The 16,765-nt window shown below is 37.1% G+C and overlaps 2 protein-coding genes across 3 annotated transcripts; both read right to left on the reverse strand.

Annotated features, from left to right (window-relative positions):
• Nucleotides 1–368: 368 nt before the first annotated feature.
• Nucleotides 369–5,957, reverse strand: LOC131137141 (allograft inflammatory factor 1-like). 2 transcript variants are annotated; one of them, XM_058084733.1, is made up of 7 exons: nt 5,894–5,957; nt 2,787–2,863; nt 2,640–2,701; nt 2,488–2,554; nt 2,376–2,417; nt 1,511–1,676; nt 369–1,422 (listed from the first exon to the last, which is right to left on the reverse strand). In XM_058084733.1, the coding sequence occupies exons 2-7, from the start codon at nt 2,803–2,805 to the stop codon at nt 1,335–1,337; spliced, it is 444 nt and encodes a 147-aa protein (XP_057940716.1). In that variant the 5' UTR covers nt 2,806–2,863; nt 5,894–5,957; the 3' UTR covers nt 369–1,334. The 2 variants fall into 2 exon arrangements, with proteins under 2 accessions (XP_057940716.1, XP_057940715.1); XM_058084732.1 differs by lacking the exon at nt 5,894–5,957 and adding an exon at nt 5,571–5,788.
• Nucleotides 5,958–6,288: 331 nt separating this feature from the next.
• Nucleotides 6,289–16,441, reverse strand: LOC131137134 (steroid 21-hydroxylase). The gene is made up of 12 exons (XM_058084723.1): nt 16,246–16,441; nt 14,709–14,900; nt 14,552–14,641; nt 14,321–14,475; nt 11,123–11,218; nt 10,950–11,060; nt 10,773–10,859; nt 8,970–9,041; nt 8,792–8,905; nt 8,564–8,730; nt 6,998–7,101; nt 6,289–6,924 (listed from the first exon to the last, which is right to left on the reverse strand). Exons 1-12 carry the CDS (start codon nt 16,376–16,378, stop codon nt 6,671–6,673), a joined length of 1,575 nt encoding a protein of 524 aa, XP_057940706.1. The 5' UTR covers nt 16,379–16,441; the 3' UTR covers nt 6,289–6,670.
• Nucleotides 16,442–16,765: the final 324 nt, after the last annotated feature.

Here is a 16,765-nt window from a genome sequence, read left to right on the forward strand (position 1 = left end):
GAAATAATATCAGGTCACTTTCTGCAAGTTTCACATGTGCTTTTTTTTAGAGGTCCAGGATACCATACAATGGTTTAATATCATATGACTTGGTTGGGGTACTGCTAAACAAAGTAATACATTTTGTTTACACTACTTTGTAACCCTCGTTCTTAAGTCAACACCCGGACTTATTCACTGTATTGGTGGGGGACTAATGACTAAGGAACACAAAGTACTTTCTTTGGAACGAAGGCACATACATTTAGAGTAGTTACTGAGGGACTAATGACTAAGGCACATGCATTGAGCGCATTTACTGAGGAACTAATGACTGAGGCACATACATTTAGAGTAGTTACTGAGGAACTAATGAAGAACTAATAGTAAAGTAGCTACAGAGGAACTAAAGCATATACATTTGGAGTAGTTACTGAGGAACTAATGACTAAGGCACATACATTGAGAGTAGTTACTGAGGAACAAAGGCACATCAATTGAGAGTAGTTACCGAGGATTAAATGACAAAGGCACATACATTTAGAGTAGTTACCGAGGAACTAATGGCTAAGAAACATACATTTAGAGTGGTTACTGAGGAACAAATGACTAAGGCACATATATTTTGAGTAGTTACTGAATAACTAATGAATAGAGTAGTTACTGAGGAACTAATGACAAAGGCGCATAAATTGAGAGTAGTTACTGAGGAACTAATGACAAAGGCGCCTCAATTGAGAGTAGTTACAGAGGAACAAATGACAAAGGCACATATATTTAGAGTAGTTACCAAGGAACTAATGGCTAAGGCACATAAATTGAGAGTAGTTACTGTGGAACAAATGACAAAGGCACATATATTTAAAGTAGTTACAGAGGAACAAATGACAAAGGCACATATATTTAGAGTAGTTACCAAGGAACTAATGGCTAAGGCACATAAATTGAGAGTAGTTACTGTGGAACAAATGACAAAGGCACATATATTTAGAGTAGTTACCGAGGAACAAATGACAAAGGCACATATATTTAGAGTAGTTACCAAGGAACAAATGGCTAAGGCACATACATTTAGAGTAGTTACTGAGGAACTAATGACGAAGGCACATATATTTTGAGTAGTTACTGAATAACTAATGAATAGAGTAGTTACTGAGGAACTAATGACTAAGGCACATAAATTGAGAGTAGTTACTGAGGAACAAATGACAAAAGCACATATATTTAGAGTAGTTACAGAGGAACTAATGGCTAAGACACATACATTTAGAGTGGTTACTGAGGAACTAATGAAGAATTGAAAACTACAATCACTACAAAACATGTACAGAGTGATATTTATGCTCTGAATGTCTTCAGGGTAGTTCTGAGAAGGTTTTCCGAGCAGGTGGTCCGACATCTCTTCTCTCCTCTTCCTTGCTCATGCCTTCAAACATCAGGATCCTATGACGGAGAACATCACCCATGCAGTAAATCCACATTTGGTAGAACATTTGAACTCCAGGCAAAATCGACCCGCCGTCACGCTCACAGTTTTAGAATAGCGTTCCTTTGCCCCAGCATCATTGTTAAGAAATCGCTGTAGCTGATGGTTTCTTTGGATGGTCCTCCCGCCACTTCTGACATCATCTTTTTCAGCTCCAAGTGAGTCTTGGCCACCCCGAGTTTCTCCAGCATTCGTTTTAACCCCATCATGTCTGAGATGAAACCGTTAGTCTCAGGTTAATCAGGTTCTGGTTCAACCATATCTTATTTATTGTGTGGAAATATGGGCTAATAACTATAAAAGCAATCTTCACTCGCTAAATGTACTGCAAAAAAGGCCAGTAAGGATAATTCATAATGCCGCCTACAGAGAACATACCAACTCCTTATTTCTAAAATCACAAATGCTGACATAGTTAATCTTCAAACAGCTAAAATAATGCATAAGGCTAAAAAAAAAATAATAATTAGCTAAAAATGTCATCCAATACTACTCTACAAGAAGAACAAATGTAGTTCTTCTCAGGGAATGTCATGCATATGTCATTGCATGTTCATATCGCCTTGTACTTTGGTACGTGACAAAAAATAAAAAAATATATAAAAAATAAATAACATAAATATAAATATTATATATAAATGAAATAAAAAATAATACACATTTATAAAATTAATTTTAAAAAATTAAATTATATTAGGAAAGCAGGAAGTGAACAAATGTAACAGTTACTGATTGTAAAAGTACCAGATGGAGGGGTAGGATTTAATAAGCTTTGCTTCTTCCTACTCCTTTTGGACATGTGGAACTGTGAACTGATTATGGGATGCATTCAATTGTAATCTGATGCATGTTCAAATGAAATAAAACCATTACCATTACCAGGTTGAAGCTTAAATCCAAACATACTTACCTATGTCGCCTTTGTCATTCAGATCAAACTCCATGTATTTCTCTGTAGCAACAAAACAGTTCAGTCAGAATCTCAATACATTTGACTCACAGCATAACGTTTGCATTGTTACTTTTAAACGTGTCAAGCTTGAAGGCGAGGTCTTCCACTTCTGCATACTGGTCATCAGACAAAAAAGCCTAAAGGTAAGAAAAATATTTTTTTTATCAGTCTATTAATAATGACTTGAAAATGTCCCCTCATGCAGTGTAGAACATCAATGACCTCATTGATTGTGTTCAGTTTGTCCTCTTGGTGAGACTTCAGGATGCCGTATGCTTTACCACCTGCCACCAAAACAACAACAAACAAGGTACATTTTACACAATTATAGTTTTTCAATAATTAATTCATGAATAAGTCGTTACCGACCTTGAATTCTGTTGTCCATTTGTATTCTGTAAAACGGAAAGCCGCACAATCCAGCCTCGCTTCTTCCCTAAAGTGAGCTGAAAGAGGAAGTCAGTGACACTTTGCTTAGATCGGTGTGCGGCTATTTAAAGCCGCAATCAGACATTCACTGTTTTTCACAAGACCTGTTTTGCAAAAGATGTACTAAAATGTTGCGGATGCGTCATTCACGTCTAAACTCGGATGTTGCTCAAATCTGAAATGTACATTTTGTAGATATTTTAATATACAGGGAATGTTTTATCCAATAGAAACACCCATCAACGTCTTCGATGTGCAACTAAAACAATAACTACATCAAATTTTATGCAAAAGGATATCAATTTGGGAACTTTGGAAACATTATTTAAAAAAAAATACAGTCAACAAGCATATTTTTGTATTACTATTTTTCTTATTATTAGCATATTAGAGCTTAAACTCGCCCACAAATGTTCAGCAAATACAAAATGTGAGCGAGTGAGACCTCTCACACTAACATGTTTTTGTTTATTTGTGTCAGCACAAAATAAGATTTGTTTATTTACGATATTGGTTTTAAATTCTCAATGTTTGTTAGTAAAAAGGCCTATTTAATTCACATTTTTTACATTCAGAAAGGATTACACTGGGGAACACTCAAAATGTTGCATTTAAAGTAAGACTTGTTTTTAGTCAATTTAAGTGTGCTGAGTTCAAATCTGAAGTTAGTTTTTTTCTGCAAGCTACAGATTTTATGCAATCTTTAATTTTTATTAAAAATAGAAAAAAATCGAGCATTATTATAGGATATTGCAATGTCAGCCACAAATCAGTATATTTAACAAGGCAAAAGAAACAGAACATTAAAATGTGATTTTAGATTAAAGTACACCATTGTTAGAAGTGCCATATGTTTTTCTGGAAGCGTTTCTCAGAAAACAGTCTTTATCGCAACGTGAAATAAGCATAATTTACAACGTTCTTCAGATAAGAGTCAATCACAGCTAATAACGCTTATCACTTTCTGTCAGTACAGTATTTTAGTCAGGCAGGAATTTGCGTTTGTAACTTTTGCGTTTGTACACTTCATCTGGGCAATCTCGTTTAATACTCCAGCAGTAGTCGGCCATCATACATAGCGACCTTGGTAGCGTTCTTCCATGATCTTTAGGTCTTGGTGGAACCGCTCTCCTTGTTCGTCACTCACAGCCCCCAGGTTTTCAGGGAACTGGTCAAGGTGGCTGTTCAAGAAATGAAGCTTGATGCTCATGTTGCACCTGAGAGCACGAAAAGCGAGGAGCATTCTGTTCACAAGTTCATTGTAGTTCTCTGCCTTGTTGTTTCCAAGGAAGTTCTAAGCGACTGCCACAAAGGATAACCATGCTGCCCTCTCCAAGGCGGTCATCTTGGCAACAAACTGATCATCACGAATGAGGGTTCGAATCTGTGGGCCATCAAACACACCTGCTTTGATCTTGTCGAACGACAACATTCACCTTCGGTATCCAGTGCCTTGACAAATTGTTTCATCAAACCTAGTTTGATGTGCAGAGGAGGAAAGATGATCCTATCTCTGTCAACAATTGGGTCATGTGTGATATTTGGCATGCCTGCTTCAAGGGTTTCACGAACAGGCCAGTCCTTCTGGACCCAGTGTCTGTCTCGTGCTCGACTGTCCCACATGCAGAGGAAACATGGAAACTTGGTGAAACCTTTCTGTTGACCAAGAAGGAAGTTTACCATTTTCAAGTCTACACAAATGATCCAGTTGTGCTCACGATATTTTAAGAATTCCATGACCATTCTGATGTCATCATAGTCTTCCCGCAGATGAACTGAATGACCTACAGGCACTGCCCCGTAAACATTGCCATTATGCAAAAGAACACACTTGAGACTGCGTTTAGAACTGTCTATAAAGAGCCGCCATTCAGTTGGATCATAGTGAGGAACACCCAGTTCTTTGAGAAGACCTGGGATATCATGGCAGTAAACAAACTGTCTGTCTTCAGAAAAGAAGGTCACAAAAAGCTGGTCGCGCTTTCTGTAATATGACACTTTAACAGTGTGATCAACAAGATTTTTGCCTTGTAATCTTGATGCCAAAAGCTCAGCTGCTTTCTTTGAAAGACCTAAATCCCGAACTAAGTCATTCAGTTCAGTTTGGTGAAGAGGCTTGGGGACTGGGGGAGATTCAGTCTCTGAAGAACATTCCTCGGATTGTTCCCACTCAGTTTCTGGCAATTCATTGTCACAACTGTCTTCCTCGTTCGTATCATGTCCAATGTCTTTATCGTTTAATGAAGGCAAACCTTTGAAAACTGGAACAGGAATGGAATCTATGTATATAATATCAAAACGCATAGATTTGGGTTACGTAAGTTCATATATTTAGACTATTTCATCTATCTCAAATTGCATGAAAACTAGAGCTTATGGAGAAAAACTAATTTCAGATTTGAAATCAGCACCTAAAAATCATTCAGAATCAGTTAAAAAATCCAATGCAACAGAAAGTTGAAAAAATATTGTTCCCCAGTGTTATTGTTAAATAATTCCCTTAATGCACCTTTCCTTCATGAAATATACAAATGAAAATACCTAAAACACAGGGCATGTCATTTCATTCATTTTTCTTTTAAAACACATTAAAATACATATAAATTAATCATTATATTACAGTAAATATTATTTTATAACAATAACCTAATTATTTCCACAGTTTTTGAATGTTTAATGCGATTTGTCCTACTTTTTTGACAGTCATTGAACGCACCGACGCACCGTTCTCCAATGCAAAGAGGGCTGAATGGATGTATTTGGATGTATTTCCCCTCTTTTTCCTTGACCTCACACTTGCACCCGAATGTTGATATTATGTGGGGATACATAAAGGTAAGATTTGATGACTTTCAGAACTAATGTGCAGAATTATGGTAGTTCGATGCTAAATCGCTAAGGCTAGCAAACACTGGAGCAGCTGGAAGTCCAATTAAGCTAGCAGTTCAATGCAAAAATCAGCAGAAAGACGTAAAAATATAAAAAATACTGTTAGTTGGGCCACTCTTGTGCCAATGTAGCACTGTATATGACAATAAAAACAATACCTGCACTGCTCCAGTATGTGAGAGGACATTTAATCCATGATAAATCTACGGTAGTAAGTAATCTACACAAAACTACGGTAGGGGCCGAGGGCCAAAATATGTTACTCGCTCATCAAAAATTTGCAATAGGCACAATCTTCTCGTCCTGTACAACCTCATCAATAAGTTGCTCTAACTCAGAACCATTCAAAGAATTGTACAACTTCCCCTCAGTCATTTCACATTTTTCCTTCTTAATATGGCTCTGATATTCCTTCATATAATCATTTTACACTCAATTACTTATTATTATTATTCGCTATCATGGTGTAATGTTGTCGTCTTTCCACACAGTGTCACTATTTCTCCTAATACAAATATCAGAAAAAACATGTCTGCTCAGCAGTCTGAAACTTTTACATTGAGTCATTTATTCATTTTCTATGCTGCTTAATCACATAGGAGTCATTTTCCCAGTTATGTATTTATTTATGATGTTGGATCATTGTCTAACTGATGACATTCTCCAATTGATACAAATGTAGACTTTATAAGAAGATACAGTACGGCCATGGTGGTTGGAGATGTATGTGACCAAAAAAAAGAGGAAAATATTTAATGGTAATTGTACAAAGTTGAATATTAAATTCAGTTTAAAAACAAACAAATGTATAGTAAGTTCAGTATAAGTCCACTGGGTGGCGCTGCTAAACTGATCTGTATTTGATCTGACATTGTGAGGACAAAGAAGCACAGAATATATCCTTGCAAGTTTCCTAATGATAACATGAGCAACCATTAATGACTACTGACGAGCCGTGGCCGTGCAATAACTTTGTAGGATTTGACCTTCAGCACAACACTAGCCACGCCCCTCAAGTCTGGTTCACAGGCCTCGCTATCAGGAAGGACGAACTGGAAATCTCGGAGCAAATAGGCCGTGAATAGAAACAACTCCATTTTGGCAACCGCCTCTCCCAAGCAAAGACGAGCGCCCCCTCCAAAGGGGATCAGGTCTCGCGGGGAAGCTCCTCCTCCCTCTAGAAAGCGTTCTGAAAGACAGAATAATTGAAGTGTTGCTGTAGATGCAGTATGGAAGAGTACACGGTATATAAAGTACTCTACCCGGTTTGAAGCTGTACGGCTCAGTCCAAACTGCAGGATCGTGGTGAGCACCAAAAAGATTAGGAATAATCACCGTGTTCTTGGGAATGTCATAACCTGCAATGCTAAGCATGTGAAAGAATAATATTACATCATAGTATGAAGAATTTCAAAATCAGAGGTCTTCTCATAACATGCTTTGTCCTGATTTCAAAACTGCACCAAACATGCTCCCTTCTTTGGTGGAGTTGCATCATCACCTCGTTGTGACTCTCGTGCAAGCAAACGTAAAAGATGTATCAATAAATCTGTAGGAGTGGGAGGTCAGGTTGAAAAAACATAAATCCGCCTTTGTTCCTTGGTTGAATATCAGTCAAAAAATGTACATATTGAAGCAATTTTTCATTTTTTTTGCATAAACTAAGCATTTTCAAGCATGATAATGGCTAAAATTCATAAAATAAGGCATTCAGGAGATGCGTTCAAAGACGCTATGAATGATATAGTACTCTTTTATTGCAGGTTGCATGATCTCACAACAGGCAAAATAATCCCGAATAAAATTTCTACACAGCTGCATGGCGGTCGAGTGGTTAGTGCACAGAAATCACAGCTAGGCGACCAGGGTTCAATTCCACCCTCGGCCATCTCTGTGTGGAGTTTACATGTTACACCCGTGCATGCGTGGGTTTTCTCCGGGTACTCCGGTTTCCTCCCACATTCCAAAAACATGCTAGGTTAATTAGCGACTCCAAATTGTCCATAGGTATGAATGTGAGTGTGAATGGTTGTTTGTCTACTATATGTGCCCTGTGATTGGCTGGCCACCAGTCCAGGGTGTACCCCGCCTCTCGCCCGAAGACAGCTGGGATAGGCTCCAGCACCCCCGCGACCCTTGTGAGGATAAACGGTAGAAAATAAATAAATAAATGAATGAATGAAAATTTCTATGCTAACCCATGCCAGGCTAAAACTCAACTCTGAACCCGCAGGTCATCACTTCCTGTCCACCTGCCTCTCAACTCCCCCTTTAAAGCAACACAAACAAACACGAGTCATGTTTATGTTGGGTAATACAAATGTAAAGGTGACTATAGGGGTGTTATTTCATGTCTAGATGTCTCTAAAGTGGTTAAAAAATACTTAGAAGGTTGCTCTTAATGACAAAAGTAGTGCATTTATTAATAAGGAATACTACTGAAATTCACTTATCAGCCAATCACAGGGCACATATAGACAAACAACCATTCACACTCACATTCATACCTATGGACAATTTGGAGTCGCCAATTAACCTAGCATGTTTTTGGAATGTGGGAGGAAACCGGAGTACCCGGAGAAAACCCACGCATGCATGGGGAGAACATGCAAACTCCACACAGAGATGGCCGAGGGTGGAATTGAACCCCGGTCTCCTAGCTGTGAGGTCTGCGTGCTAACCACTTGACCGCCGTGCAGCCCTGAATTATGACATTTAAATATAAAAATACCACATGAAGTAAGAAAAACATGTTTTATAAAATAGTATTATTGCATAAGATTGTGCTGTGTACTTAATAGTAATGGTATAACTCTTGTGTTGCTGACCTGCTATCATGGATGGCCCTGTGTGGTACCGCCAGAGGAGCAACAGGCCTTAGACGGAGCACCTCGTTGATGAGGGCACACAGAACGGGAAGATTGTGCCTCTCGCTGTATTTGGGGTAGCGACCTTCTGGTACAGTACACAGCTCCTCATAGACCCGAGTCTGGATCTGAAGGTTCAAGCAGGAGACCATACCGTACCATACTATAATATTTTTATAGTCTGCTCACCTCTGTCCGGTGCAGGAGGAAAGCTATGGTCCAGTTAAGCCAGGCTGCTGTAGTCTCTGTTCCTCCAATGAGAAGGTCCACAGTGGCCATGTGGACATGAGTGTCTGTCAGAAGCTGATAAGCAAAATTATCATTTATAAATGGCTCCCTTTTTAAGAATAAACGATGTATGGATTACCACTCCATTTTCTGTGTTGAGGCCCTGCAGGAAGTAGTTGGTGATGGTGTCCTCTGGTCTCTGGTCTTGGGACTGCACAAGACACAACACAACACCTGATAAGACAAACCAATTCCTTCTTTAGCTATTATTATACGTTTATATTAGGGCTGGAAATCGATTAAATATTTGATTGGCATTAATCGCAATTGTCCAAAGTTAACTCACAATTCATTGCAGATAGAAATAATTTTTTATCTATAATTCATTCATTCAAACTCAGCCTATCCCAGCTGTCTTCGGGCAAGAGGCGGGGTACACCCTGGACTGGTCGCCAGCCAATCACAGGGCACATATAGACAAACAACCATTCACACTCACATTCATACCGATGGACAATTTGGAGTCGCTAATTAACCTAGCATGTTTTTTGGAATGTGGGAGAAAACCAACGCATGCACAGGGAGAACATGCAAACTCCACACAGAGATGGCCGAGGGTAGAATTGAACCCTGGTCTCCTAGCTGTGAGGTCTGTGCGCTAACCACTCGACCACCGTGCAGCCTTTATATATAATAAGTAGGGGAAATCACTTTGTGGTGCACAATTTGACGTGCAACTACAACGATAATTACATCAAATTTCATGTAAAAGATTATCAATTTGGGAACTTTGGGTATTATTTTAAAAAATGCAGTCAACAAGCATATTTTTGTATTACTATTTTTCTTTATTATTAGCATATTAGCACTTAAACTCGCCCACAAACGTTCAGCAAATACAAAATGTTAGCGAGTGAGACCTCTCATACTAACATGTGTTTGTATATTTGTGTCAGCTCAAAATAAGATTTGTTTATTTACGATACTGGTTTTAAATTCTAAATGTATGTTAGTAAAAAGGCCTATTTAGGAATATTCAGAAAGGATTATTATTAAAGAATTGTCTAAATTAATCATTGTATTACAGTAAATATTATTTTATTACAATACCCTAATTATTTCCACAGTTTTTGAATGTTTCTCCTATTTTTTTTGACAGTCATTGAACGCACCGACGCACCGTTCTCTCATACTTGCTCCCGAATTCTGATACTATGTGGGAATACATAAAGGTAAGATTTGATGACTTTCAGTACTAATGTGCATCATTGTGTAGTTTGATGCTAAACCGCTAATGCTAGCAAACACTGGACTTCAGCCACGGTCATCACATTGACAACCCATCAATCAGCAGCCGGAACTCCAATTAAGCTAGCAGTTCAATGCAAAAATCAAAATGTGAGCAAGTGAGACCTCTCACACTAACATGTGTTTGTATATTTGTGTCAGCTCCAAATAAGATAAGATTTCATTTAGAAAGGATTATTATTAAAGAATTGTCTAAATTAATAATTGTATTACAGTAAATATTTTATTACAAAAACCTAATTATTTCCACAGTTTTTGAATGTTTCTCCTATTTTTTTCGACAGTCATTGAACGCACCGACGCACCGTTCTCTCATACTTGCTCCCGAATGCTGATACTAATGCTGGGAATACATAAAGGTAAGATTTGATGACTTTCAGTACTAATGTGCATCATTATGTAGTTCGATGCTAAACCGCTAATGCTAGCAAACACTGGACTTCAGATTGACAGCCCGTCAATGGCAGCCGGAACTCTAATTAAGCTAGCAGTTCAATGCAAAAATCAAAATATGAGCGAGTGAGACCTCTCACACTAACATGTTTTTGTTTAGTTGTGTCAGCTCTAAATAAGATTTGTTCATTTATGATATGTTTTAAATTCTTTTAAATTGGTATCGGTCGTGAATACTGACCTTGTAGTGTTTGAGATGTTTGCCAATGATATCATCTCGCTTGGTCACCTCTCTCATGAGACGGGAAAAAACAGGGTTGGGTAATTTCTTGGAAAACACACACAACATATTATGTTCAATTGCTTGTTAGTAACTAACTTAAGTTGCGGTTAATCAGTGAGGCTACTTTGTACTGACTCGAAGCAAAGGGAACGAATCCAGGGCTGAAATCCAAGCAGAGCCCCACAGAGCAACGATCTCATTCAGACAGTTGTGTAACTCTTGCAGCTCTGGAGAACTTTTGTCGTACTGAAAGAATAATACAATCTATATAAATACTGCATGTCAATCAGCTCCCAAATTATACTCACTTCTTTTCCAAAAGTCAATGTGGTGATCACATTACTGGCTGCGACTGTGAAGTCCTCAGACAGATCAACAGCAATGCCTTGGTAGCCCATCAGAACCTGCTCATAAATGATTGCATAAGGGGCTGCACGGTAGACAAGTGGTTAGCACACAGACCTCACAGCTAGGAGACCCGAGTTCAATTCCACCCTCGGCCATCTCTGTGTGGAGTTTGCATGTTCTCCCCGTGCATGCGTGGGTTTTCTCCGGGTACTCCGGTTTCCTCCCACATTCCAAAAACATGCTAGGTTAATTGTCCATAGGTATGAATGTGAGTGTGAATGGTTGTTTGTTTATATGTGCCCTGTGATTGGCTGGCCACCAGTCCAGAGTGTACCCCGCTTCCCCCCGCGACCGTTACAATGTGAGTGATATACAGTAATTCCTCATTTATTCCATTAATTGGGTCCAGACCCGACCATGATAAGTGATAAATTATTTTAAAACATCATTAGAGCCCTCTAGACACAATCTAACACCCCTATAGTCAGCTTCACATTCACACTACCCAATATAGTAGTCATAATAAGAGCAAATAATCCATTGAATACATAAATTTGACTTGTGTGTGTTGCTATAAATGTGTTCCCTTGGGGTGAAAAGTGAGTGACAGACAGGAAGTGACATTGGGGGTTCAGAGTTGAGTTTCTGCTTGGCGTGGGTTCCGGCCGTAACAGTAGTCTGTGTTTTTGTGAGTGATTATTGTGCCTGTTTTAAGATCATGTAAACCTGCAATAGTTTGGTGTTTATGTGTGTGTCTCACCGAACATTAGAGTAACATTAATGACATACCATGTCTTTGAATGCATCATTTCAATGCCTTATATTTGTATTTTAGCTCACTTAGCCAATTTTATTCTTGAAAATGCTTAATTTAGGTATAAAAATGAGTTTGGTGTTTATGTGTGTGTCTCACTGAACATTAGAGTAACATTAATGACATTCCATGTCTTTGAATGCATCATTTCAATGCCTTATATTTGTATTTTAGCTGACTTAGCCATTGTTATGCTTGAAAATGCTTAATTTAGGTATAAAAATGAGTTTGGTGTTCATGTGTGTGTCTCACTGAACATTAGAGTGACATTAATGACATTCCATGTCTTTGAATGCATCATTTCAATGCCTTATATTTGTATTTTAGCTCATCTAGCCATTTTTATGCTTGAAAATGCTTAATTTAGGTATAAAAATGAGTTTGGTGTTCATGTGTGTGTCTCACCGAACATTAGAGTAACATTAATGACATTCCATGTCTTTGAATGCATCATTTAAATGCCTTATTTTAGCTCACTTAACAATTTTTATTCTTGAAAATGCTTAATTTAGGTATAAAAATGAGTTTGGTGTTTATGTGTGTGTCTCACTGAACATTAGAGTAACATTAATGACATTCCATGTCTTTGAATGCATCATTTCAATGCCTTATATTTGTATTTTAGCTGACTTAGCCATTGTTATGCTTGAAAATGCTTAATTTAGGTATAAAAATGAGTTTGGTGTTCATGTGTGTGTCTCACTGAACATTAGAGTGACATTAATGACATTCCATGTCTTTGAATGCATCATTTCAATGCCTTATATTTGTATTTTAGCTCATCTAGCCATTTTTATGCTTGAAAATGCTTAATTTAGGTATAAAAATGAGTTTGGTGTTCATGTGTGTGTCTCACCGAACATTAGAGTAACATTAATGACATTCCATGTCTTTGAATGCATCATTTAAATGCCTTATTTTAGCTCACTTAACAATTTTTATTCTTGAAAATGCTTAATTTAGGTATAAAAATGAGTTTGGTGTTTATGTGTGTGTCTCACTGAACATTAGAGTAACATTAATGACATTCCATGTCTTTGAATGCATCATTTCAATGCCTTATATTTGTATTTTAGCTGACTTAGCCATTGTTATGCTTGAAAATGCTTAATTTAGGTATAAAAATGAGTTTGGTGTTCATGTGTGTGTCTCACTGAACATTAGAGTGACATTAATGACATTCCATGTCTTTGAATGCATCATTTCAATGCCTTATATTTGTATTTTAGCTCATCTAGCCATTTTTATGCTTGAAAATGCTTAATTTAGGTATAAAAATGAGTTTGGTGTTCATGTGTGTGTCTCACCGAACATTAGAGTAACATTAATGACATTCCATGTCTTTGAATGCATCATTTAAATGCCTTATTTTAGCTCACTTAACAATTTTTATTCTTGAAAATGCTTAATTTAGGTATAAAAATGAGTTTGGTGTTTATGTGTGTGTCTCACTGAACATTAGAGTAACATTAATGACATTCCATGTCTTTGAATGCATCATTTCAATGCCTTATATTTGTATTTTAGCTGACTTAGCCATTGTTATGCTTGAAAATGCTTAATTTAGGTATAAAAATGAGTTTGGTGTTCATGTGTGTGTCTCACCGAACATTAGAGTAACATTAATGACATTCCATGTCTTTGAATGCATCATTTAAATGCCTTATTTTAGCTCACTTAACAATTTTTATTCTTGAAAATGCTTAATTTAGGTATAAAAATGAGTTTGGTGTTAATGTGTGTGTCTCACCGAACATTAGAGTAACATTAATGACATTCCATGTCTTTGAATGCATCATTTCAATGTCTTATTTTAGCTCACTTAGCCATTTTTATTCTTGAAAATGCTTAATTTAGGTATAAAAATGAGTTTGGTGTTAATGTGTGTGTCTCATCGAACATTAGAGTAACATTAATGACATTCCATGTCTTTGAATGCATCATTTCAATGCCTTATTTTAGCTCACTTAGCCATTTTTTATTTACATTTTCTGTTTAAAAAATAATAATTGGCTGTATTTACCGACTAAAAATGTTTTTAAATATAAAGCCGCAAAATTTGAAAGGAACCTACTTAGTTGCTCAATAACTATCAATGCTTACATGATCGATTCTCCCATACAGAAGCAAATAGGCCCTTGGGTCTGTACTGTCACAGCTGTGGCTGTAGGCAACCTCCTGATGTAGGCTTTTTTTTATTGACTCCACAAGATGGCATTCAAGGTATAACGAGTGGCCAACACCCAGCAGCTTTTTTCTGTTGCTGTGGTAGACTGGATGTTGTTTACAGTGAACTCATCATCAGTATCAATTGCTTGCAGAATGGCTGTACTGTTGCAGTTACCTTGCAGAGATGCGCCGCCTGCTTTTCAATCACATCGTGTAAAGAGTACTGGCAGCATCGCAGCAAAGCACTGTGTACCAGACGGCGATGGGCCCTCCACTCGTCATTGTAGTCCCCCAGAGAGATGGAGCGCCCCCCGCCAGACACCGTATCCCCTAATGGACGCAGAAGCGCCATAACCTCACCGTAAATATATCTTTTTATGATTGAAAATATGTTTAACTGCTTCACCTGTGAATGAAATAGGCCTTCCGGCAAAGTCGGACCATTTCTTGACCAGTGCTTCCTTTATGACCTTACTGCTATTAAGAACAACCATGCCTGGGAAAAACAAAACAAAACCTCGCTATACTTGCTATCTGCTGTACCAAAAAGTGTTGTGCCTTACGAGTGTTTCCGCATTTAAGCTGGTAGATGTCTCCGTAGCGTTGTGCCAGGTTGGTGAGGTGGATGGGCAGATGGTCGTGGGTTAACTCCATCATGTTGCCGATAAGAAAGCGGCATGGAGGACTTGGGATGGAAGAAGATGACGAAGGTATAGGAAGAAGCTGACAGAGGGTCTGCCATATGCCGGTAGGAGCTGTGTGACGGAAGAAGTGTTTTGCAGAATGACCATAGATTATATAGGGACAAAACGTCTTGCCTCAACACTCCATTATCCATTATCGGACAGATGTTAGCATAAAAATGCGATATCGGTTGATATCGGTACCGGATATTTCCTGATCGTGAAAAACGATACTAAAAAAAATGCTGTATACAACATTCATTCCACCACAGGAGATATGCCTTAGTATACATATTGGTATCGTCTGATTGGACAATATTGGCATATCATTTTTTGGGCCAAAAAGCCAATATCGGACATCCCGAAACATAACCTTGTCATGAAAGTATGATATTTAGTTATAAAAGGAAGCATTAATGCATTCTAATAATATCCAGTGTATATGAATAATAATAAATCTGAATAATTTATTTATCTATTTATCTATTTATATCTATTATATCTATTTATTATTAATTTATTAATTCTGTCCAATGTATTTCTAATTTTAACTGTATTTCTTTGTACCCAGAAAAGCGATAACAAAATTATATATTTTTTTAATTTGTTAAAAATGAGTTTAAAATATATTATATATATAACATATTTACAACACATTTTTATTATGTATTACTTAGATCATTTTTTTAATATTAATTTTCTGTACAGTATATTGCATAAAATTAAAATATATAGTTTTTTCTGGCTTTTTAAATGTTTATTTGTTAGATTTAATTTGTTTCATGCCCAATAGTACCCAGAAAAGCGATAACAAAATTATATATTTTTTTAATTAGTTAAAAAAATTGTTAAAAAAAAAAATATATATATATATAATATATTTTATGATGTATTACTTATATTATTTTTTAAATATTAATTTTCTGTACAGTATATTGCATAAAATTAAAATATATAGTTTTTTTGGGCTTTTTAAACGTTTATTTATGTTATTTCTGTCGCAAACCTATCTTTGTGGATTGGGTAAAAATGTAAAAAAAAAAAAAAAAACCTTTAAATATGGAGATGGATACTTTTTCTTTTTAGATTTAATTTGTTTCATGCCCAATAGTTTCTGCGGTGCTTTTTTGTAGGTTTTTGGGGGGATAAAAAGAAAAAAAACCTTAAAATAAAATGCATGTTTGATTAGATTTTGTGATACAACTCATATTTCTTTGTATTTTGCATATAAAAAAATATGTTTTTGCTCAAAATAACTTAAAAAAATCAAATTTGAGAAAAAATACATGTTTTTCTTAACCTTTGTTTTAATCCAAAGTTGTTTTTTTTGGGGGGGGGGGTGCAATAAAGGAAAAGGAAATCCCACCATTTAAAAATACATGCATTTCATTGGAAAGAGTTGATTATAATAAGTTACCTGGCTGTGTTTTTCCATTGGGGCATTGGGTGTTGTTGTCTTTGGCTGCCGATTTGTAGAAAACGAGTAATAGCGTTAGCATCAGAACGAGAAGTGCAGCTCCCAAACCGAACGCCGCCGCCTGTATCGGCATCTTGTGTCCTTGACGCTTCTCTTCAGGAAGCTCCTCATTGCAACGAGCATCCCCTTTATAGTGATCTCATCCGTCGGAGTGTGTTTTTCCTTTCAAGGACATTGTGCAATAGGAATGCACGGGCGGGTCTGATAAACACGCGGTGTCTCGACGAAGGCCGTGATAACACATCCCAGCTGACATGACAGATAGTGATGATTTTTTTTTTTCCTCACTTCGACACATTCTTTGTCCTTAACAGGATGAATTTAATGCAAAACCAACCACAGCCAATTGATATCAACAGAGCGAGACAGTGCATATTTACAGTAGTAGTGATACGAGTCAAAACAACAGTGGGTGAGAAGTAGAACAGAATGTATCTCCGTAGTTCTCGACATGACCCCG

Source organism: Doryrhamphus excisus, chromosome 10 (assembly GCF_030265055.1).
Source record: "Doryrhamphus excisus isolate RoL2022-K1 chromosome 10, RoL_Dexc_1.0, whole genome shotgun sequence".
NCBI lineage: Eukaryota > Metazoa > Chordata > Actinopteri > Syngnathiformes > Syngnathidae > Doryrhamphus > Doryrhamphus excisus.